At 38.2% G+C, this 25,357-nt stretch overlaps 1 protein-coding gene across 6 annotated transcripts; it reads right to left on the bottom strand.

Moving 5' to 3' along the window:
• Positions 1 to 1,477: 1,477 nt before the first annotated feature.
• On the bottom strand, positions 1,478 to 24,511 carry LOC103711614 (glutathione reductase, chloroplastic). 6 transcript variants are annotated; one of them, XR_003386559.2, is made up of 14 exons: positions 24,016 to 24,511; positions 21,486 to 21,711; positions 21,096 to 21,374; positions 20,835 to 21,011; positions 20,662 to 20,715; positions 20,410 to 20,558; positions 10,697 to 10,760; positions 10,352 to 10,522; positions 10,115 to 10,252; positions 9,861 to 9,917; positions 5,095 to 5,145; positions 4,381 to 4,445; positions 3,677 to 3,799; positions 1,478 to 2,023 (listed from the first exon to the last, which is right to left on the bottom strand). XR_003386559.2 is itself a non-coding variant. In XM_008797840.4 (11 exons), exons 1-10 carry the CDS (start codon positions 24,414 to 24,416, stop codon positions 9,876 to 9,878), a joined length of 1,701 nt encoding a protein of 566 aa, XP_008796062.2. In that variant the 5' UTR covers positions 24,417 to 24,511; the 3' UTR covers positions 1,478 to 2,023; positions 9,861 to 9,875. The 6 variants fall into 6 exon arrangements, 2 of the variants coding, with proteins under 2 accessions (XP_008796062.2, XP_008796063.2); XR_005507160.1 differs by lacking the exons at positions 3,677 to 3,799; positions 4,381 to 4,445 and having other exon boundaries at positions 1,478 to 1,776; positions 1,868 to 2,023; XR_604788.4 differs by lacking the exons at positions 3,677 to 3,799; positions 4,381 to 4,445.
• Between the last annotated feature and the right edge of the window lie 846 nt (positions 24,512 to 25,357).

The following is a 25,357-nucleotide window of genomic DNA, read 5'->3' as shown; positions in this document are numbered from 1 at the left end:
TCTTCACAGTAACAACTTGGATAATCCTCCCCGCCTTCAGAACTGGACAAAAGTCTATGGTGGTACGTTCAAAACGGATTATTGCGAAACTCTTAGAGGCTTTCAAAAAAAAGGACCATCACAGCAATACTTCTACTAGTCCTTGACACCACCTTTCCCTGGAAGACGAGCTCTCACTGCCAACTCATTGCCCGCCTTCTGTTTTTCTGTAACCATTGCATAGCATAATCGTTACCCCTCTGGATTGGTGCGAGACATCGCGTGAAGCTCATTGCTATAAGATCCCGTGAAGCTCTCTTAACATTGTTATCATCAATACCAAGGAGCAGTATCCCGCTTGCTTTTGCTTTGCTTTAATAAATTTCAGGATAGTTGTCCACAACCTCCTGCTTTTTTCATTAAAAAAAAAGAAAAAAAACTACATCCAGATGTTAACCATATGCATCTTGCAGTACACTGCAGTGAGCAAGCGAGCCACAAGTAAATAAGACTTCAAAAGGTAGCTTAACGCAGTCAAAATAGCTACGGGCCGTTCAGCGGAAACCAGTAGTCTCCCGGCTGCCTAATAACGGACTTGAAGCTCTCAATAGACTTAACTGGAAGCCAAATCAACGGAGGTAACAATATTGCTCGCAACAAGTAAACAAGTATCTCGAATTGATGATTGATTGTCAAGTTCATCATTGCTCGCAAATACAACAACTGGATCAGCCATTTGTATTTCCCTGTTCTCTAAATTCTTTCTGCTTCCACGGGCTCTGATTCTGAAGGAGGTGGTTACCGGGTAAAGGATGCAGGATGAGTGGTTTGCATTCACGTGTCTTAATTATATTGCATAGGGACCTGCCATCGTTCCCAAGTTACTTTTATTTACTTTTCGTCAGAGAGATTAGTAGGAGAAATCTTTCAAGCCATCCTGTTAACATTTGAGAAATTTTTGGTTGGAATTAAATTGTATTTGCATTTGTAATAAAAATAACCGACCTCTCTTCATTCTGCAAATAATCATTACCCAGTCGAAGGAACTTTTAAGTATAAAATGATGGCAGTTATGACAACTATCATTAGCAAATATGGTGAGTAATAATAGATAATAACAGAGATAATGATTAAAAAAAAAGAAGATTCTCATGCTTAAAGGATAAAATTGCTTTCCATACATGCATGGAGATTTGAATTTATAAACACTTATAATTGGAGGACCAGCTTCTAATATCATTTAAATACCTATATGTATGTGTGTATGTGTGTGTGTGTGTGTGTGTGTGTGTGTGTGTGTGTATATATATATATATATATATATATACAGGAGGCCTCTAAAATTGCTATAACAATTGCTATAATGTTAAATAGTCAACTTAAAACATAGCAAATGCCGAAAGATACTCAGGCCAGCTTAATGGGCTTACAGCAAAAATGGAAATGATGGCCATATGGTTTCATAAATTGGCTTTTCTTAGCAAGTTTACAGACACCATCAAGAAACGTAAAGTTTCGTATAGCAAACCATAAAAAGTGAACATAATCAATTTTCATATGTTCGCAATTTGATCAGTCCACATAGCAGCACAATATACAGTGCTCCTCAGGGGAATTAAATAGGCAAAATAAATACATAAAGTATACAATCATCTAGCTTGTAGATAATATCCTGCAGGGCTTACAAGTCACAGGCACAGCCATCAGGTATAATATAACCAATGGGATGCAAATAGACCAGCCAAACATTGATGAGGGTACGAGCTGCATAAATTCTTTGACGACTTCAAGCATAATCTAAAGAAACAGAAACCTGACCAGCATAAATATTATGTAGGGAAGAGAGAGAGAGAGAGAGAGAGAGAGAGAGAGAGAGCACTATATTTACATAAAATATGATCAATTTTTATTTCCACCGAGATATGAAGAGAAGAAAGCTCGGAACTTGATCACAGAAAGAGAGAGCACAAATGACAGATTTCCTTAAATTCCCTCAATAGTGAATATCTCAATATTCTTGAATCCAAAGCTCTTTCTATCTTGCCTGAAAGATCAAGTAAACTCACTATTACAAAAGCCCTGAACATATGATAGATTATTAATTATTTGCTTACATTTTTTCGGATATTTTATATTATGCTGCAAAATTTTGTCACCACCAAAAAGATTAAATGATTCCAAGTGAGCCCATTTTTTATGGTGTTCCTAATAATATATGTTTGTACTACACATGCTACATTTCGATGTTATTAAAACATAATTACACTTGGTTTTGTGTACATGCTGTTTCTACTACACAAAGATCATCTTATTAGTAGTAATTTAGGAAGCTTGTGCATTCTGGGTTGCCTTAATCTATACTCATGGTATACTGCAAACAACATGCTATTGGTGTTCAAATTTAAAAATAAAATAAAATAGACAAACAACGAAAGAGTTCCAAGTTTTCTCAAGCACAAATAAGGTTAGCATGGTTAGTCATGGGTAAAAAGGAAAAGCACGGTACAAGCCCATATGCCCTAACTGTCTACTGTAGCCTGTATATCACTTTGATATTTTATTTATACAAGCCAATAGAAAATGAACACAGATACAAATCATTGCACCATGTTGATAACCTACCAAGATGGTACATATGGCAGATACAGTGCAGTACATGGACAGGCTCTCTTTTCACAAACAAGGAGAACAATCACCCAAAGGATAATAGGATGTATACTCCATTTATCATTCATTAATTTGTTTCTCTCTACTGTAATTTCTTGTTTATTGCACAAGTGAAGTAACCAATGACGTAGAGATAGAAAAAATCTTTATCTCGTCCAAAGTGCAAAATCAAAAGATGCAAGTCAGAGGCAGGTTCACCTAACAAAATAATGGCAATTTTATATCAAGAGTTGCTAATCTTCATTGACATCTTGCGAATAATGGCACGAGATGGATCTCTTCATTCTTGATGCCAATTAGTGATCCTGCAAGAACTTCTAATTACTAGCACTAGCACTTCTGGATCATAGGCATCACTAGCAACCACATATAGCTTTCTTGTGCAATCTCTAGACTGTGCAGCTTCATATTAGCATTTTTTTGGCTTTGATTGTTCCAGAACAAAAGTATGAGGCCATATTAGGCCTAAAGATAGAATTGGGCTCTTTTTGATCCAAACCCAACCAAATTTGCAACATTTTCAAAATTCAGCTCGACTCTGTTGAAAAACTAATCAGGATGGCACCATCCAGATATATAAAATCTAGTTCGAGCAAGGTTAAACTAAAATATGACAACTGGAGCCAACAAACTGGCTCTCATTAAACAGTTTAGATTAACTCAGATCCTGTGTTATATGGACACTTTGGTTCTAGCTCCTAGAATCCGTGTCAAATATATATCCCCAGATACATGTCCAACAGACACTTTGGTTGCAGCTTTTAGAAATTGATAGAGTTGGATCTTCCAACAACGAATTCAGTTTACTATAATAATGCTAAAGTGAGATTTTGTTTCTCCCAGAGATTGATCAAAAATGTATATGCTAAATTAAGTTGGAAAAATATCAATTTTTAATAAAATCTTCCAGTTTAATGGGATGTTTGAATGAGAAACATGTATACCAGAAGATCTTAACAAATAATATACAATACATAAATCTACAATATTTCACTTAAAATTATTTTTCCCACATATACCAGTATCTTACTTTTTCCCTCTTGCTGAAACAGACACTTGGACGCATGTCTAAAGCATTCTCATCTCCATGTCCATGCAACACCACTCCAATCCAATCCAGTTGCACTAAGAGGTCCAGATATTTCAACCTGACCTGCCAGTGGAGTAAATTTGCCAAGCTAGATGAGGCCATATAGGCATGTTAACGAGCCGAGCTACTCGGGCTCGGCTCGGGCTCGGCCCGTTAAAAGCTCGGCTCGAGCTCGGCTCGTTAGTCAAACGAGCTCGAGCCCGAGCCTAAAATGAGGCTCGTTTAAATTCGAGCTCGAGCCCGAGCTCGAGCCCAAGCAGCTCACGAGCCCAAACGGGCTCGAGCCACAACAGTGAGACCAAGGAAATGGGCCTCATTCTAATGACGTATGGGCCTTATTTTAATGACGTAACGGCCTCATTTGTGGTATTTAATGTGGATTTTTGTTATGGGGCTCGAGTCCGAGCTCGAAACGAGCTTTACGAGCCCAAGCCCGAGCTTTTCTTTTACCAAACAAGCCCGAGCTCGAGCTCAATACAGAGCTCGGTACCGAGCCCGAGCCCGAGACCGAGCCCGAGTTCTGTGAAACGAGCCAAGCCCGAGCCTCCCCAAGCTCGGGCTCGGCTCGGCTCGTTAACAGGCCTAAGGCCATAGTTAAACGTCCACTTCAGTTTTTAAGGAGGCCAAAGTATCAGTAGCCCCACCAGCAAGTGATCATTCTCCATGCTCCACCAACAATGCATCTTTGTGCATCCATGGCACATTGTTCCTGCATCATTTATCCTCGAACAACTTCCTCAATGAATTTTAGCAGTCTTTTGCAGCATAAAAAGTTATTAAATATATTAGCGGAAAAGAAATACTACAACCTTCTTTTTTGTGGACTTCCTAATCAACGACCCCACATGTAATCTGAAGTTTGGACCGAACATTTTTTTTTTTCATTTTTAGGCCCTATTTAATTTCTTAATCTTGCAAGATTTCTTATAAACTTCACTAGCCTAGCTATTTCTTTCCCTATGCTCTGTCCATAACCAGTCTCAATCAATCAAGTTCCTTTGCCTTACTCCCTATTCTTGCCTTTTCTATATAAAAACCTTTATAATATTCCTCTCTGTCTCGATTATTAAGCCAGTTTCACCCAACAAATTTTCCTTGTCTATGATTTTCAAGGTATGTTATGTGCTGTTAAAATTCCCATTTAACAATTTGAAGTATTTTAGAGCAACAATTTCCAAGAGACTTGCATTGTTTTTCAACTAATTTAGCCTCCAACACTTTGCTACTAAAAATAATGAATATGTAAGTCTTATCAAAATCCATCTCCACTATATCCTAGTCAACGAACCAATTCATTTGTTTGAGAAGAAAATAACTTTCAGAAAACCATATCAACATTCAATTGAATGGACCCATACCAGTATTGTTCTTAAAATAAGAACTTACACCTCTTCATCGTTCCTCGACTCCTGCAAGACATCACCAGATTACAATGTAAACAATATCTCCTTCAGATCCTCTGTTAAATACAACATTTCACATGTATAACCTCCCAATGATAAGCATACTTATGGAATGCATTTAGAATGTTTTAGAGGACTAAAAAGGGCTAGAGATGTATGTTTTGCAGGAATAAAAATACAAAGAACCTCAAGAGGAATCTGAATGAAGCTAACCAATTGATTAATTATCAAGTGCAAATGGATCGACTGTTAAAGTCAAAGCCGATCTTACTCATGTTCTTTACTTAAATGAGTCACATGCCGCTCTAAATATTAGACACCTTTATGTAATAACAAAAGATCAGGAACGAACAAATTGGATCTGACCTGAAAAACACCTAAACCGACCAATGACCTAGCTTATTGGTTTGAAAAATTCAAAGTAACATAATCAATTTGCTAACTCGTGTCACAGGACAACTTACAGATGGCCTGCTTTTGCATTGGAGGACCTGACAGGTTAGAAAGTTTAAGAGTTTTTCTCCCTTTTGGTGCTTGTTGTCCTATCATAGAAAGCATGGAAGAAGTGAACTGTTTTGGAGGTTAAAGGATTAACTATCAGATCTGAAACTTAAAACTCTATTCCAATTAATCTCCGAATATCCATTGAATGGATTCTGAAGATATCTCCGTGAGGAGCCCCAAAAGAGGGTAAAACCTCGGAGAATCGGACCTAGATCTTGACACCACAATAAAAGATTAATGGAAGGAAGAACTTTTTCTAGGTCTTTCTAAGCATTTAGGAGATAGAGTTTGGTGTTAGGAACAGCTTTTTTAGGGTCTAGGGATTAAAGTACAAGGGTTGATATTGACCTATAATCTAATTTCAAGACATGGTCCAGGTTTCAGAAGACTAAGAGAGAGGAATAGCTGACAAAGAGAAAGGGAAAAAGATAGAAGGGAGAGAGGAAAATAAGGCACTATGGAGGAAGGGGGGAGAGAGAAACCACTTTCTTTCTCAATAACAAACTCACATAAATACATGACTCTAAGTCCATCTTTTTATCCTTCCTATATTCTATATATAGCCTTCCTAACTTAAAAGTGAGTCATGAAACAAATTAAAGAAAGCATGTAACTTGGGACCCAAGTAACTTGTAGGTCGAGTAACTTAACAGCAGCCGAGTAACTTAAAGGATAAGCTATTTAAATGCTGGATAACTTAATGCCCAAAAACTAATAAAATAAACAAATATAGACTGTCAAATATAACTTAAAGGGACAAGGAACAATTTTGGACTGTCAAATAACTTTGATGCCCGGGCTTGAATAATCATGGAATAGATTGTTTTACATGATCCAAGCCCTTGACTTCATCATGCGCTTCCGCTGCATGGATCTCGTCCTTGAGATCTTAATGTCACTTTAATGCTTGATTTACCACCGAATTTCCAGGATCTACTGGAGACCCATACAAACACATCTTGTGATTGCACCATCATCTGGTTATTCTAGTGCCTTTAGATTGACAACCATGAAGCTTTTAATCATTTGATGGATGGTATATTCCAACAATTTCACAAAGCCAACAAGACATGGATCATCAAAATGTTGTGATAGGATCACAACCCTTGAAAGACCGATCCATGCCTTGGTTGTTTCGAAACTGCTTGAGGACTTGTTCGTTGGTGCTTTCGTGCTTCTCAATCAAATCTTTAGAACATGGTGTATCTTCAATTGCAAGCTCTTGATATCAAGAATCACCTTTTGTAGGATCTTTGATGGACACATCTTTGATCATAAAATTCTTGGTCGATGTATTTTCAACTACAAGACTTTTGATCTAGGGTGCTTCATGTAGTTGGACTTGCACGGACATTGCAGGAATTTGCTTCATAGCTTGTTCATGATTAAAAGATAGAGAAGATGGCCTTACTTCAAGTCATTGTCCAACATCCAAATCTGCTGAAATTGCCTGCAGTCTAGCATTAACATTTAACATCAATGCATTGTTGAGAGATATCAATCTAGTGCATAACCCCAAAGTCCTACCTTATGTGTTGATGACATACCTCATCTAGAAACTTATTGAATGGTGACATGATGAAAAGAGAACCAAAGGAAAGATATGAGAGTGAAGGGAAAGAAAGGGTAAGTAGAGTACAATCCTTTTTCTTTAATTTGTAGATGTGGTTCAGATTTCAGCAAACTAATTGAGAAGACTAGATTAAGAAAGGGAAAAAGAGAGAAAGGAAAGAGGAGATGAAGGCACTAAAGAGACAAGGGAGAGGAGAGAAAAGCCACTTCCTTTCTCAACAATAAACTAAATATAGTGCGTGATTCAAATCCTTCTTTTCACTAATCTATATCCTATATATATAACCAACCCTAATTTAAGAACCAACTAACCAAATATATTATAAAGGCATGAAATTTGGGGCCCAAGAAACTTGCAAGTCATGTAACTTGATAGCCAACTAATTTATGGGCCAAGTTACTTAAGTAATTTAATGTCCAAGAATCTAATAAAATACTAAACAGATATAGACTGGACTCATGATTAATTTTGGACCATTAAATACTTTTGATGTCCCAAGATGCTCCATTGACACCTCTATAGTTCGATGAGGCCTTGAATAATCATGGTATAGATTGTGTGGTATGATCCAAGCTAAGGTTCGCTATCTAAGTACCATACCCTGTATGCATAACATCTTGGTACAGTGTCAATATGCCTAGTATAGAGGTTGATTCGGTGTAATTCAGTACGCGCCCTATACCGTGCACCGGTTCGGTACCGGTACTGTACATTATGCACGATACGCACCGGTACCAACCAAGACGGCGAACCATTATCCAAGCCCTTGACTTCATTATCCTTTTGTTCTAAATATTAGACACCATTTGCAACAAGTTAAGATCAAGATTGAACAAATTGGAGTTGACTTGAAAACCCCTAATCGAACCAAATGACCTAGTTATTGGTTTTAAAAATGCAAAGAAATATAATCAATTTGCTAACTCATGTCATCTGAAATTTCCCATTACCTCATTGGCTTGGATCTGAACTAAGTGAAATTGTGGTCCAACTACCAATTTGCAAACTACCAGTAGTTTGACTTGTAGTCAGAAGATGCTTTATCTAGTAAACTCTTGTGAGGGCACAAGATAATATTACTGCAACTTAATCATTTGAGTGCCAAATTAAAAATGAGGATTCTCATACATGGATCTTTCTTTCATCGTGCCTCACAATAGGTTGAAGCTGTAGGCCTTCACCAAGTTGTTGACTTGAGTAGGTTGAAAATGACGTGTAGAGGAGGAACCAAGTCAAATAAATTTGTCTTCATTATCAAAGACCCTTAGCTACAATTATTGCATTGGCTAGTGCAAAAATGGGAACCTTTTCCATCCAATGCGACGACAAATGTTAAGCTGGAAACATGGTATTGGGAGCTTGCCTGAAATATGAAGATCTAGTCGCTAGACAACAGAATAAAAGGATATATCATTATTGCTCAAGGACATGATAGCCTCAATGCTGTGGGTTGCAGGCACGAATATTGTATGTGTCTCTCCTGATCAACCATATCTTACATTGATGTACAAGACATATCCTCATTGGTAACTATAAGCCCTCCACTACAACACATAAATCAGATAAACATAATTACCAACAAGTTCTTCCCTTAGTGCAAAAACAATCCACATTACCTCGAAAAATATTCTCCTGATTAAATACTAGAACTTCTGGATGAGCAGAGACAAGATTGTGAAGGAACAAGAAGGTTTTGCAGAAGTAAAGGCAAGGCATTCTCAACATTGAACTAGTGCCATGTTTACTGCCCACTCATCCATTATTCCAAACTCCAAGAGTTAAGATTAAGGCTAGAACCAGCCGAGTAGGGTCAAGCCACACTGGACTGCCTAAGCTCAGCCTGGAAATTCTGGGCTTTAGTGTACGCCTAGGAACAATTTTTTTTTTCTAAATCCTGGCCCCTACACTGAGCTCAAGCCCAACGCGAGCCCCAATTGGGCCCAACCCCCCCCCCCCCCCCCCCCAAAAAAAAAGACCATTTGGACTAAAAGGTTGGGTCCAATCCGAATTGGTCCGACTGATCTGAAATTCTTGGCTCAAATGGACCGAGATGCTTAGCACAACCACAAAAGAATCCTAGCAGATCAAATAGTGAATACTAAATAACTTTAATAAAAGCTTAAGCACTCAACCACAATTAGCATAACTATAGCTAGTAGATCATTTTTAAAAAGGTTGTTGATAAATCAACTACAGCATAATTTCTCTTGAGATTGGCCAGGTTCTAGGCTCGAGCTTCGAGTCGGGTCCAAGCTAGGCCAAGCATTGGCATGAGCTCAGCTTGAAATATATTTAGGCCCAAGCCCGACCCAAAATAGTCTCGAGCTTCGCCCAAGGCCTAACCTGAATTTTATCAAAAAAAAGGCCTAACCTAAAGCTAGCCTAGCCCAATGGGCCTCGGGTCGATTGGGTCCATTTCCAGCCCAAGCTTTTCATCATTTGCATAACATTAGCTCAACAATATGCATATAGAATCTAGGATCCAAGGCATTGACAAAAAACGTCTCAGAACCAACAACAGCGATGACCATCTCGACGATTAGTAAGACTTGTACTTAGCTTGAAAAATAGTAGAAAACATAGCACCATTAATAATATAAGGAGTTTTTGACGTCATCACTAACAGAATAGTGTGGTTCTTTACCTTACTGTAAAAGTTCTAAACATCTACTGCTGACTTGACCCCATCATCAGTCTTTTCCTGGAAGTATCAAAAAAAAAGAAAAGAAAATTTATTTAAAAGAGCTATTAAACAAAAAGGAATGACTAGAAATTTCTGAAAAGCTCATTTGCTAACTTTCAGAATATAATATTGTGTGAACTGGCCAAAATATCAGCAGTTAATAATTCACTACTAAATCAGCTAATATTTGAAACTATTGAACAAATGGAACAAACCTCACTAGAGGAAGAACTCCGAATTTTTCGAGTTGGAGTTCTCATTGTGACAAATTCCTCTGAAGACGTAGGGTGGATACCAACCGTGGCATCAAAATCTGCCTTTGTAAGTTCAGCCTTGACAGCAATAGCAATCCCCTGAAACACGAGAAATTACAATAATGGCGGCAGATCAGGTACACTCAGGTACATGTTAGCAAAAAACACACAAAAATATACTAAGTCTAAGTAAAGCACCTGGACAATCTCTGGGGAATCCTCCCCACACATGTGCACTCCTAAAACTTTGTTCGTGCTTGCACAAACAATAATTTTCATAAATACACGATCAGGAAGACCAGAGAGAGTGGCCTTCAGAGGCCTGAAGTTAGCTGTGTAGATATCAACATCCCCATATTCTTGAATTGCCTGAACCATTTATACATGTAAAAGAAAAACATAATAAACATGTATATGCACACCCATCCCCACATACACACATGCAGACATGCATGCAAGTGCACATGCCCACACATGTGCAAACATGCCCGCACATGCCCATCCACTCATTCACAACACGAAATGATATAGTGTTCGTGTCACCTGCTCCTCAGTAAGACCGACTGTTCCAATAGGTGGCTGAGAAAACACAGCAGATGGCACCGCTCTGTCACAAATACATCATCTACCCATTAGAAAAGTCTTGGAGTTGGATCAACAACTACTCCACCACCTAATTTTATATAAACTAAAAGCCCACAAAATAATATTAAAGAAAGCTTTGGTTGCTTTCAGCACAATTTCACATGTGATACTAGTATCAACCAGGCAAACTTTGATCATTGATAGAGGCTTACCCTGATGTAATAATTCATTGGTTCTTGGTTTTTAAAACCCCTTCTTGACGTTGATTAGTAGTTGTCATAATTTTTAAGCTTTAACTCAAGATTTTATGACTGGTGAATGAATCGAGATTCGTAAGAAGCCAAATGAAGATAAAGAATTGGTTTTACAATTTTATTGATAAAAACTGCAGATACCCTGATCATTGAGAAAATAAAGCTCAGAAGACATTGTCCATTTTTAGGTTTTAATCTTAAGGAAACTTTATCCCAATGATTTGGTATAAGCTGCACTATAAATTGCTATATAAGATATACATAACCACCTAAACAAGTTACCATCATTCATAGAATTTCAACTTCATAACATGAAGTGGAAAGAACAAATTTCCCCCCTACTAAGGTAATCTGCCTTTCTATGGCTCTATCACGGACCCCTTGCAGCCCCCTTTTGCATATAGAATGTCCAAATTGGTCTCCACTCATCTATGAACTATAATAAGTCGAGTGTTACTTTACATGAGGTTAAATCTGAAGAGGCCATAACCAACATCCCTGAAAGTGGATGTCCACACTATGGCCATCACCTTTTAAAGTAAGGTCATTGATAAGCACTACAGCATATGAACTATCAGACAGATCCACTTGCTCAGGTGATTTCCTATACAAAGAGAGTGGTAGGATCAGTAGTTTACAATAAAAATTATAGCATCTCTCTTTTAAATTTATCATCTTAGAAAAGATTAAAATTAATTTGGCAGTTCATGATCAGAAACAAGGATGAATGAAATATAGATTGGTTTACTCGAGGATTTGAGAACTTACGGCTGAGTAGTCAGCTGAAAGAAATGGTATATAATAGGTGACAAACGAAAATAAAAGTTGTAGTACAATAGGTTTCAGTAAGGAAGAGTAGTACCAGTAAAATTTTGAAGGACTATTCAGGTAAAATGAATCTTACAAAGTCTTAGCAAGTCCTAATAGTTATGTGAGAATCAAAAGCAAGAGAAGTGTAGTAAGTCCACTCATGCATGCACAACAAAGCATTACATGAAATCACAACAGACCATAGCCCTTTGCAAGCAGCATCAAGATAATAGCCCTAGAATGATGGACATTGCAGCACCTCATCCATATACATCAATTACGTTATCCAAATTACTGGCTTTTTCTTTACTTTCTTTGTATGAGTTTGTATGTTGACTTCATAGATATAATATGTATGTGCATCCACCCCTAGAGCAATCACTCAAATCACATGGGACGGGCCGTCCCGGTATTTCTGTGGAATGGGATGTGCTGCCATCCCACCTTATCCAAACACTTGAAATGGGGGATGTCCCAAGACATGCCAAACAAGATACTGGGACAATGGTGGAATAGTATCATCCTAACATTTTGTTGGTGCCCCATCTCGATATCCCATGGGACGTCCCACCAGGACTTGAAACCTTGCCCTAGAATGCACATGCTCATCTAATATGAATCTTTTAGTAGTATTAGTTTCATGTTCGAAAGCAAATGTTTGATTAAAATTGAAGGAACCATATCTTGATCATAGGGGTAGCAATCAGGTCGATCAGACCAAATATGGGTCGCGTCGAATATAGATTAAATCAAAAATCTATCAACCTGAACCAGACCTATTTATTAAATGGGTGAAAAATCTAGAATCAAATCTGACCATTTTATTAAACATGCAACCCGACCCGACCTACAACTAGTTGAATCAAGTTAAATTGGTTAAACATTGCCATCCCTACATGACCATCACTAGAACATCAATAGAGTGATATCATCTAAGACATAGTGTAACAAGTTCATATTGAGAAAAAAATGCAGTAACTACGAAGCAATTTTAAGAGGGAAGACATGCGAGAGAGAGAGAGAGAGAGAGGGGGGGGTGAGAGAGAGGTTTTGGTGTAAGGTCCTAGTCTTTGTGCAGGCAGCAAGGAGACATGAGTTGGAACGTTGTACATGAAATGCATGTTAAAATATAAGACATCAAGATGGTGCCTAAAACTATATTTATGTACATAATATCCTACAAATAACAATTCATGAACAACGTTATCTAAGGTATGCAACTAAAGTCAGCAGTACCCAAAATTCCTGGTACCTAGCTGACGAAGTTAAAATCTTCAAATTTTTTTGGCACTTGTATCGAATTTCTAGGAGTAAGGGCCTTCAATAGAGATTACAATGAGTTGGGTATGGGTCAGGTAGGCCATCACTCATACCCACCCCGTACTTGTCTCATGATGCGGCGGGTTATCAATATCTTTTGCATACAAATTGCTTCAGAGAGAATTTATGAAGTGTTATATATCCAGATTGGGTTCAAGACAGGCTTTTATCATTATCTGTACCCGCCCCGGATCTGCTGTGGGTCAAGTAAAACCCACCCCATTAAGGTTGGGTCAGATCGGGTCGAGTACCGGATGGAGTAGAGTAAATTGCCACCCCTATTCTTCAAACCTTAAATACTTACCAATAATTCAAAAAAGCAAAGCCTTAAACCAATCAACATATCAACCATCATGAAAAACTAGTTTGCTTTGAGAAAAACCAAGAAAACAGTAGAATCTTTCCTTTAACATAAAGAAGCATATGCAAAGAATCCTTGTGGGCACCCAAATACAAACAACTTGAATTCATAAACTTTAAAATGACATGACTTAAAAAGAAAAATTAAAGATTTGGAAAGCTATAAAAGCACCAGAGGTTCCTCAACTTTAGACTTTTAAGATTAACTGCTACTTAAAAACTATGCACATTTCGAATTGGTGTTATTCTACGAGTGGTGACAGCCACATTCAATATCAAAATAGTGCTTGATGTTCTTCTTTCTTTGTTGCATCCATATTATTACTTCAGCTTCAACATACAGTAGGCAGCTTTATTCTTGCTGCTTAGTCAAAGGGTTAATTTGGACTTATAATGATGTCACGTCAAATTATCTTTTGTAAAAATTATCACATGCCTAGATTCTTAACTAGAGGATGCTGTTTACAAATGGAAACCATGTGAAAATGTTTAGGTATCTAACATGATTATAGCCTGGTGCTTGTGCAGTTGTTGATCTCTATGAATTCTCTATAGCTTTAATGAACTTGACTTCAAAGAGTTACTTGGCTTTCCTTGGCATTTAAATTTTATGTGACTTAAAATAATTAGTCATAGAAAACCATGCAGACCAATAAGATCATGCCACTGATCATCAACTAGATTAACATTATAAAAATCTATTGCGGAGATCAAGAAATCATAGAGAACTGGTAGTTTTCAAGGTCTGCATCTCAGTTAACACTGAATTCTCATTGTTAATGGAATCCAGTTGGAATCTCCATATGGATGAATAAATTAAGAGTATAAGGTCGACATACTAGAGAAAGGTCGTGTATGATGTTTGGCGGGATGGACTAATACCTATGTAGAAATCATGGTTTTAAGTTTTGGTAGAAATTCATCAGCTTCAGCCAGAATGTTAAGACAAAACTGAAATTTACCCCCCAGTTTCAAGTTTCAGTTAGTTCCGACCAAAGCTAATCAGTTTACTGGTTTTGACAAATTTCCACCAAAACTAACTGAACTATCCATACATATTTATTTTCTGCCTTACTTTGGTGTCCATGATCATCCTTAACTCATTCTTTATTTTTCTAAATACACAAGCTATACCGTGCCAATTTTCATTGGTTTTTCCTTTTTTTCTCAAGTTAATAGAGGAGGTGGCTAATAAATAAAACCCTTCACAAACCACACACTCTAAAAAGACCCTTATTACAATATTTTATAAAGATTAATGTGAACAACTATATATACAACATGCTTCACAAGAATAAAAACTTTTTTTACATATAACAAATATAATTTTTTATCTAAAAGAATTTAATTAAATAGCTCACTTGTTAAGTGTGCTTTGAATTCCTTGATTCACCCCGCTCCATGATTCAGTTTGGAATTTGGAGAAAAAAAGGAAAAAAGAAAAAAAAAGTTGATTGGAAATTTTTCGTGAGCCCCTGTAATATGGATCTGACCTAATTTTGATATACATCTTGTTTTGCCTCATCTTAGGAAAGTATGAGAGATGGCATGTATTGGGTTAGGGTTTTGCTGAGAAGCAACTTTGTTCCTGTACTCCATCCCTTTGATTATAGTGGAATCTCTACTTCCTCCTCACCCGTGGACATAGGCATGTGGCCTAACCACGTAAATCTATGTGTGCTGTGTTTTTCCCTTCCCTCTCTTCTCTTATCTCTTTGTTCTTCTTCCTTAAGTACCTTGTTTCATCTAAATCCATTTTAACAAACTAGTATCAAAGACCTAGGTTGTTTGATTGGGTCCTGAGATGTCAACGATAGTCGGGATTGAGAAGTTTGATCCCTCCAATAGCTTTGGTTTATGACAAATTAAGATGCATGTTGTCTTGACATAAGAAGGGTTGCAGAGGTGTTGCTGGAGAAGGAGAAGATGCCCAATACTCTAACGGAGGAGTAGAAAGAGGATATGAATGATAGAACCCTAACTGCAATTCAGTTGGGCTTATTTGATGAGGTTTTGCAGGAAGTTTTCAATGAGATGATGGCTGCCGAGTTGTGGCTCAAGTTTGAGGCCTTGTGTATAACAAAATCCCGCACTAACAAGCCGTATTTTAGGCAACATTTGTTTATGCTGCATATGGTAGAAGGTACAACCATTAAATCTCATCTTGTTGAGTTTAATTCCATTATTATGTATTTAAAGAGTATTAACATCCAAATAGATGATGAAGATCAAGCCCTCCTATTGTTTTGTTCTTTACCTTCTTCCTAAATGCATTTTAGAGATACCTTCCTTTATGGTAGAGATACTATTTCTATGGAGGACATTAAAGCATCCTTACATTTTACAAAATAAATTGAGAAGCACACAACTGGGAATGTGAGTGAAGGTCAGGCAAAAAGCTTGATTGCCAGAGGGAGGTCTAATGAAAAGGGCTTCAATAGTAGCAAACGTAGGACAAGATCGAAGTCTAATTACAGAAGTTTGACTTATCATTACTGCCATAAGCAAGGACATATTAGGACTGATTGTTATAAGTTGAAAAACAAGCAACAGTAGGATCAAAAAAAAAAAAAAAAAAAACCATACAAGCTAGTGTACCAAAGGGTGATTCTGAGGGTGCTTAAACCATTCTCTCATGGACCAATGAGCTTAAATCCAAGGATTAATATGGATAGCAATAGGGTGGGTATGGGTCGATTAGGTGACATACATATCTACCCCGCAATTTGGAATGACATACCCATACTCACCCCATACCTATCTCAGGGACGGGGCAGTGCAGGTAGAAAGTTAGACGGGAGGGGTTGGGACGGGTCAAGGCAAGTAGAGCTGTATAAATTATATTTTTTGCAACCAAATAAAAAAGGAATATAGAAGTAAATCTTGGTACTTCACATAACATTAAACAAAATAATAGTCAAAGATAGAGAGCATAACAAATCAAATTTTTAGCAATAATAGAAACAACAAACAGAAATATTGTTCTTAGAAGGTCAAGCATCCCTTAAACCAAAAAAAGCAATCAACTAAACAATGAACAACTAAGCATATACCTTATAGCTTTCACATGATTAATCATTCTTATGATCGATCACAATACTTTTTTCTTTATTATCATCATAATCATCATAATCATCAAAGCAATATAAAATCGGATTGGGTTCAAGGCGACTATTGCCATTATCTACACCTACCTCAACTCCGTTGTGGATTTTATCCCCACCATCGACTCGAAATGGGTAGGGTAAAACCCACCCCATTAGGGTTGGGTCAGATACCCAATAAGGCGAAATAAATTTCCACCTCTGAAGATGAATGGATTCTAGATTTGGGTTGCTCCTACCGTGTGTCCCAATAGAGATTGGTTCTCTACATACGAATCCGTTGATGGTGGAGTTGTATTGATGGGCAAAAGTGCCCCTTGTAAAACAATTGGAAAAGCGGCAATTTGAGTTAAAATACATGATGTTGTGGTGAAAACCTTGATTAATGTTTGACATGTTCTACATTTGAAGAAGAATCTCATCTCTTTAAGAACCCTTGATGTTAATGGGTCCAAGTACACAACTGTTATAGAAGTTAGTAAGGGTGCACTAGTTAAAGGTGCCCAAGTTGTAACAGAAGCTAAGAGGTCTAGAAACATGTATGCAAGTTCGGCGGAACCGTCCCAAACTGGGTGGTTCCGACTATTTCGAGCCGTACCAGTGACTCACCGATACGGTCCCGGCAACGGAAAAGAGACCCGTTGCTAGAGCCGGAGCCGGAGCCGAAGAAGGAGAAGAAAAGAGAGAGCAAGCAGGGGAGAGAGGGAGAGAGAGAGGTCAGGACGCTGGCGGAGGGTCGGCAGGGGGCCGGCAGAGGCTGCGGGGGGCGAGGCCGCGGCTGGTTCTCCTATTTCGATGCGGCCTCCGCCGGCGTCAGCCACCCTCCACCAACCTCCCTCTCCCCCTTCTCTCTCTTTTTCTCCCACGATATTGTTGACTCTGCCGATACAAGCCTGGCACAGCCCGTACCGACTCGTCTCACCGAAGAATCGGTACGGTGCCCGGTACCGGTTCCTCCAACCTTGCTTGTATGTACTTCAAGGTGCTACTAACTTATAGGTGCAACAATTGTTTCGTCATCTTCCATAATAGATTCTGATATCACCAAAATTTGCATACGAGGTTGAGACGTGAGTGAAAGAGAGTTGATTGTGTTGAGTAGGAGAGGTCCTCTTTATGGCCAGAGCATAGGAAAGATGTAGTTCTACAAGCATTGTGTATTTGGCAAGCCGAAATGAGTTAACTTCAGTACTACAGTTCACAATACCTTTTGGATTATATTCCTTCTAAAGTTGGTACTCAATATATGTTTACCTTGGTTGATGATTATTCCAGAAAGGTTTGGGTATTTATGTTAAAACACAAGGATGAAGTGTTTAAGCAATTTATGCAATGAAGGCTATGATTGAGAAGCAGACAAGGAAGAAGATCAACAGGATTAAAGCATACAATGGATTGGAGCTTTGTTCTTTTAAATTTGAAGAATTTGCAAAAATGAGGGTATTCTCAGACATAAAAAAGTTAGACATACACCATAGCAAATGGGGTGGTTGAGCGCATGAACAGAACTACCATGGAGAGAGCTTGTTGTATGCCCTCAAATGTTTGCTTGTCACAAGACTTTTAGGTAGTGGCAGCCTTTTGAAAATATTAGGATGTTCTGCATATGCTCATGTTGATGATAGAGTATTAGAGCCTAGACCTAAAAAGTGCATATTTCTCGGTTATGCATCTAGGGTGAAGGGATATAGATTATGGTCTCCTGATCCCAAGTCATCCAAATTCATGATTAGTAGGGGTGTTACCTTGATGAGTCCACTATACTTCACCCGAGAAAGGAGTCTTCTATTTCTGGTGACTTAGGAAAGATGAAGAGTAACATCAAGAAGGTGGAGTTAGAGTGATGGCTCAATTCCTCTGCAACATAGTTCTTCTTCTCAACTTGGTTCAGAATAGGTGTGCGGTACTTCTAAGGTGAAAGAAATACCATAGGATAAGGAATATAGTATTACTAAAGACAGACAGAGGAAAGATATTAGACCACCTCAAAGATATGGCCATGCAAATTTAGTTGCTTATGCTTTGCAAGTGGTAGAGGGGGGTAGTTGATGTGGTGAGCCTTCCACATATTCAAAAGCTATCTCGTGTTGATTATGCTAAGTGGCTAGCTGCCATAGAAGAGAAGATTGAGTCTCTCCATAAAAGATTATACTTGGGAGTTCATGGAACCACAAAAAGGAAAGAAGATTGTTAGTTGCAAATGGGTTTTTAAGAAGAAAGAAGGTACCCCAAGAGTTGAAGATGCTAGGTACAAGGCCCAATTGGTTGCTTAGGGCTACAGTCAGGTTGAAGATGTTGACAATAATGATGTTTACTCACCTGTTTTGAAACATAGTTCTATTTGTCTATTGCTTGCTTTATTTGCCATGTATGACTTGAAATTGGAGCAACTCAATACTACAATAGCTTTCTTGCATGGTGAACTTGAAGAGCAGATTTATACGCATCAACCTAAGGGATTTGTGATTGATGGAAAGGAAGACCATGTTTGCCTATGAAAAAGTCACCGTAAGGCTTGAAACAGTCTCCTTGGAAGTGGTAAGGCAGTTTGATATGGTTGCTAATGACTACTCAAGGAGTAAGCAAGACAGTTGTGCTTAATTCAAGAAACTTGTAGATGGTTCTTTCATTTATTTGTTTTATACATTGACAATATGCTTATTGCTTCCAAGGATATGTCTAAAATCAACAGGTTGAAAGCATAGTTGAGTGGTGAATTTGAGATGAAAGATTTGGAAGCAGCCAAGAAGGTTCTTGGTATGGAGATACATAGAGACCAAAACATAGGAAACTTAGATCTGACTCAAAAGAAATATATTGAGGTCTTAAAGTGTTTTGGCATGAAAAATGCCAAGCCTGTGACTACTCCACTTGCTGCTCATTTCAGGCTTTCAGCTCCTTTGTCACCACAGTCAGATGAGGAGGACATGTCACATGTTCCATATTCTAGTGCAGCTGAAAATATCATGTATGTCACCGTTTGCACACGCCCAGAACCCTCAAAAGTAACAAACATATGTAGAACCAAAAATGAGTTTTCAAACCAATAGAAATCGATGAATTTTGAAAAATGTTAGAAAAAGCAATATTGAAAGTCCTGAATTGAGATAATTTTTGGAGGTTTTACTTCTTTGTCGGACTTAGGTTGTGTTTGGTTCGTGAATAAACCCCGAATAAGTGCTGAATAAGGGGTTTATTCAGCCAATCACTGATTTTTTATTCATCTCTAACCAGCATAACTTTATTTTGATCAACAGGTATAGAACCATGTTAACCTGCATAAGTCTATTCAGCTAGGAGCGGTTGAATAACTTGTACTCAACTTTTGCGAATTGCAATAGCATTAATTCATCTCGAAGTGCGAAAACGTTTGCAGTTATTCACTGATTCCATATTATCCAATCAAACAACATTTGCAGCTATTCCAGTTTATTCAAAGTTTCCAATCAAACAGGTTACAGATTGATTCATATAAAAGCAGGATAAAGTTGAATAAAGAGGAATATAGAGAAACTAAACAACTTATTCAGATTTTTCCTATTCCCGAACCAGATGCAGCCTACACGGATGAAAGCTCACATTTAGGAAAAGTAAATATCTATGATGTTGAAAAGATTGTTTAATAAGCTGACAACAATATGTGATAACAATTGATTGTTATGGTTGTAGTAAGTGGGGGAAAAGTAAAGTGTGTATTGGGCAATATCTGGTCTTTTCCACATCTCTGTTTCCATTTTTAGCAATCTGATATATGTTTCAGAAGCAATCTTATTGAAGATTACTTCAGAATACTCATCCAAGTGTTTATGCAGTAGAAGCTAACCTGTAATCTGGTTTTGTAGGTTCATTGCCAAATACAGTTTTTGCAAAAGCCCCTCCTTCCATCAATGCAACTGGAGTGAGGTTCATCCTATCAGTAACATCTCCGACACCCCAGATGGAATCAACCGATGTCCGAGAGTATTCATCAACCTGGAGAACTTAAATCTATTGATAAAATGACTAATACATTGCTCTTGATGAGATAATAGTAAGTTAAAGATCCAGCAAGAACTAACGGCTAATTCATATATACCAATAATGCTCCGTTCTTGGCCAATTTCACTCCAACCTCCTCCAGTCCCAAGTTCTGCAACATGATTGGTATTTATTAACATCACATTCAGTACATATTATGAAGATTATTCATGCATCAACATGAAACCAGGCTACTTGTATGTGAAATAAATTGCCCAAGGAAAATTGGACCTTTGTATTTGGTCTTCGACCTGTTGCAAACATTACATGTGAGAAACCATCAACAGTTCCCTTGTTAGTTTTCAGCGATAGTGAACCATCTGCTGATTTAAGGATTGCCTGAGGAGACTGTTCAGTGTGAAATTCAATACCCCTAAGAGACATCTGCTCTGCAACAAAGTCTCTGATCTGCAAAATCCTAGATGTGAGGAAGCGAACTTTCTGAACATATAGCTGAAGTCATAAAATCAAACATCCCAATGACTTTCTGACCTCCTCATCAAAGCCTCTAAGCACTTTTTTTTGCCGAATAAAAACATGAACATCACTTGTTAGTCCATTGAAGATGCCAGCAAACTCTAAAGCAATGTAGCCTCCTCCTACTATTGCAATCTTTTCAGGTTTTGAAGGCAAATCTAAAGCAGCATCTGAGTCAACGGCAAACTCCTTTCCAGGAATGTCTGGCAGGAAGGGTCGACCACCAACTGAAATAAGTATGTGCCTAGCAGAGTAGAGTTTCCCATCTACGTCAATAGTATGTGGGTCAATTATCTGTATCATTCAGAAGAGACAACAGATAAAACTTTGCTCATCAATCTGTAGTAATTAAGCAGAAGAAAATTCTCTTCGAATTTTTAACCTGATCTCAAAACATCATCCAACCTTTCCACGACCTTCAATTAATGTCACCCCAGCATTCTTCAAAATATTTTTGTAAATCCCGGTGAGGCGCTGCAACTCGGCATTTTTGTTGGCCATCAGGGTGCTCCAGTCATGCTTCGGATCAGCTTCATAGGTCCATCCAAAACCACGACTCTCTTCAAATTCATGAGAGTACTTGGATGAATAAACCAGCAATTTCTTCGGAACACATCCACGGAGCACACAGCTACAGTAAAAAAGTTGAGGTATGCATAAGCAAAGCTTGACGAACCAAAACATAGCCCATTCATGATTATATATCTTTACTATCATCAAGGCTTATGCCATCTCAAACATGTAACACACAACAATTAACATTAATGCATCCTAAATATTTAAATCATTAAGTATGATGTCAATCCATAAAGAAAACAAAATTCCAAAAAACTAACATTCTCTATGAGACATGAAAATATGAACAGGTGAGAGCTATGTTGGTCGATAAGCATGATTTTACTAGTGAAGAAAGCATGCAGAAGAGGTATCTGATAAAATACACATAATTAATCCTGGTTATTCCTTCAGATGTCATGATCAATTAGACATGCTCACTAGCAGTTTGTTTTCTTGGATGAGAGACCTACCCAAGATATAAAACACTTCTACAGCCTCATTCAAAGTGACTTCATCTTTATGGATTAGGCATGGCAATGGGTCAGGTAGGCTCGTAGCCGCCCTGGACTTGCCTCAGGGCAGGGCAGGAAGGGTTCGGCCCGGGACGGGGCAAGTAGAGTTCGACGGGGCAGGTTAGGGAAAGCGAATTGGTAAAACTACAAAAATCATTTTTGTTGGCACACAAAACATTTTTTTGCCTCATGGAAGGGAGTTGTGAAGAATATATATATCCGGATCGGATTCAAGGCGGGTTTTATCATTACCCACACCCACTCTGGATCGACTACGGGTCGAGTAAAACCCACCCCATTAGGTTCGGGACGAGTCAGGTACCCGATAGGCTTGAGTAAATTGCCACCCGTATTATGGATCCTACTTCACCACCAATCCAGAAAAAAATGCAAAGTCCTCCAATATAGAAGATGTCTTAAACTCCCTTGTCAATAATTCCAACCAATCCTTGTCTAGTCTCTCACTCTCTCCCTCCCCTATTATGCCTTTGATTGGAATCTCTCCCTCCCCAATTTTCAACTTACACACCCCTCTGACATGAGTATAAGTTTTTTTTCTCTTTCAATCCTTCACCTGAAAGGGTTCTTTCTCCTAGAAAAAGAATTGGTAAGAGCTAAACTCAACTCATAATAAAAATTACTACAAAATCATGGATGGTCATGGTGCTCCTGTTTAAATTTATCATTTATATAGTTTAATAAATGCACACTCAAATCTGAGAATGCTTTTCTCTGTACCAAAAAAACTTTGAGAATGCGCTTCTCCGGTGTCTTTTATCAAACAATAAGTAAACTAAAAGGAATAGATCAATTAGGTGAATATTATTTTTTTGAGAGGATATATTATTAATGTTTTTATTTCTTTTCTTTACGAGGATTGTGAAGTAGTTGCATGGTCATCTTCTTGAAAAATGAAGATAATAAAAGAACATAGGAGGGGTCTGTTGTTAACTACTGTGCTGCTCGATTTCGGTTTTTCAAGTGAACCGTCAGTTTAAGTTGCCCTTCTCGCACTCAAGAAAGACGGTGGTACTCACTACCCATTCACTAGAGAAACTCCACTGCCTTCTCGAGGCTCGGTGCTCGGTGAGAAGAACTCCGCAACAAAACCCTAGAAAGGAAACCCCAAAGCCTTCACACTTTGATGAGGTGAGCTCTGCATCCAATCCCTCTTCCAGAGCTCTTTTAGACCTCCACAATCCACCATAGAATGGACCAAAAGAAATTCCAGGCGCTCATTACTAGCATATGCACTGCCATAATTTAACACTCTTCTGAAAATGTAACTGTAGTTTGATTGAGGGGAAAAAACTAGTCAGAAAGACCTTTGAACAGCAAATATGATGTCATATCTTCATGCCATTGCCAAACTTGCCTTCTCTGTGAATAAGAAACAAGCACCATCCACAGGGATTGTTCTTGAGAAATATGTTCGCAAACACTCTCCAATTATTGCTTGCTCTCCAATTCTTTAACTCTCAGAGAAAAGTTGCAAATAACCATCTATAGTACTTCAGTATGAGACATTCTTAATTCCCAAACTAGAATAACAACGTAATCTTACCTACTCAGGAACTTCCTAATAAAAATCAAAAAAACCTCACAATATTCAAGTTTTGACCCAGAACCTAATGTTATTCCTTAAACATTCACACTGCACTTCTTGTAAACAAAAGAAATAAATAATTTAACCAATAAGAAACGACACATCAACTGCATCTTATCCTTAAAAAAAATTCAAAAATTCTCTCGAAAAAAAAACAATCAAAACCCATTTCCAAAACTTTGAAAATAAAAAAAAGTAAAGAACGAAATCATATTTATCAGAAATAAAAGGGACCGCAAGAAGGGAAAAGAATTCTTACGTTCCTCCGACACCGCCAGCAAGGTCGGAAGATATCGTGGCGAAGGGGAGCTCGCAAATGGCCACGGAAGCACCATAGTTGGCGGCGAAGCGCGAGGCCCGGACCCCGCCGCTGCCAGCGCCAACGGTGAAGAGATCAAAATCATAGCGCCGGGGCTCCCCTGCGGCTCCGTTGTCGGCGCCGGTGCCGGCGCGCGCGGCCAAGCGACGACGGGGGAGAAGGGAAGAAGAAGAAGAAGAAGAGCGCAAGCGTGGAGGAAGAGGAAAACCGAAGCCGAGGGCTCGAGAGGAGAAGGGTTTAGGGGATAGGAGAAAGGGGGAGACAGGGAGCCTTCTGGCGAGGGTGTGGAGGGTGGAGGGAGAGAAGGGGAGCTTCGGGGCGGCTCCGAGGGAGGTGGTCATGGATGGGTGCCTTCTTGTGTAATCCGAAAGGAAAGGAAAACGGCTTTGTTTCACTGCCTCGTCTCCGAGAGGAGAAAATTTAAGGATGGTTACTTTCAGCGCAACCTCTTTTTAGGGCTGGACTTCGACCCATTGTAAAAGAAAGGAGAAAAAAGGAAAACGATTCGTGGAGTTGGACTCAGTATTTTTTTTTTTTTTATTTAGAGAGTACTACTTTTGTATGGCCTGTAAATCACTCCACTAGTGCATCAACAAATTTCAAATTATAATTTATTAACAAGCTTGACAGCATAGCAATAACAAAGATTTTGGTTATGATAAGTGCAAAAATGCATTATTTTTTTTAAATAGTAGTATAATTTACTCGGGAAATGATGAGTAATTTTTAAGAAAATGATAAAAGAGATGCTTTCATGGTTAAATCAACATAATTCTAATCTTGAATTTATTGAACAATTTACAAACAACAAATCATGATTTATGATTGCTTAAAGGTTGAAGTCGAAACAAAGAAAAGAAATCCTCATAATAAATATTACACAAAAAATATAATCAACATAAAGTAGTTAGAAGGAGTAAAGAGATATTTTCAAAACTTGATGTGAAAATAGTATCAAATATTTTTGAGGGATGTGAAGGAAAGACCATCTTAATGATCTTACAAGTGTGTACTCACAAGCGTTAACCTCTATATCTATCAAATAATTGTTGGGAATATACTGTCCCAGAAATTTTTAAATCTATAATACTCTACTTCAACAAATAATAGGCAGAAATAGGCTTACAGAAAATAAATAGAGAAAGTGGAAAAATGGAACCCGAGATGCTGAGGCGTGGTATGTTGGTCACTTTCCTTGAAGTAGATTTCGCCGCCTTACAGTGCACTAGGCTTGGATGGCGTTCTACTCCTGAGATACAACAGCCTCTCGCACTGTTCCTTC

This window comes from Phoenix dactylifera, unplaced genomic scaffold (assembly GCF_009389715.1).
Source record: "Phoenix dactylifera cultivar Barhee BC4 unplaced genomic scaffold, palm_55x_up_171113_PBpolish2nd_filt_p 000113F, whole genome shotgun sequence".
Taxonomy (NCBI): domain Eukaryota; kingdom Viridiplantae; phylum Streptophyta; class Magnoliopsida; order Arecales; family Arecaceae; genus Phoenix; species Phoenix dactylifera.
The sequence above is the reverse complement of the archived record's forward strand: the minus strand, read 5'-3'. Positions and strand labels throughout refer to the sequence as shown.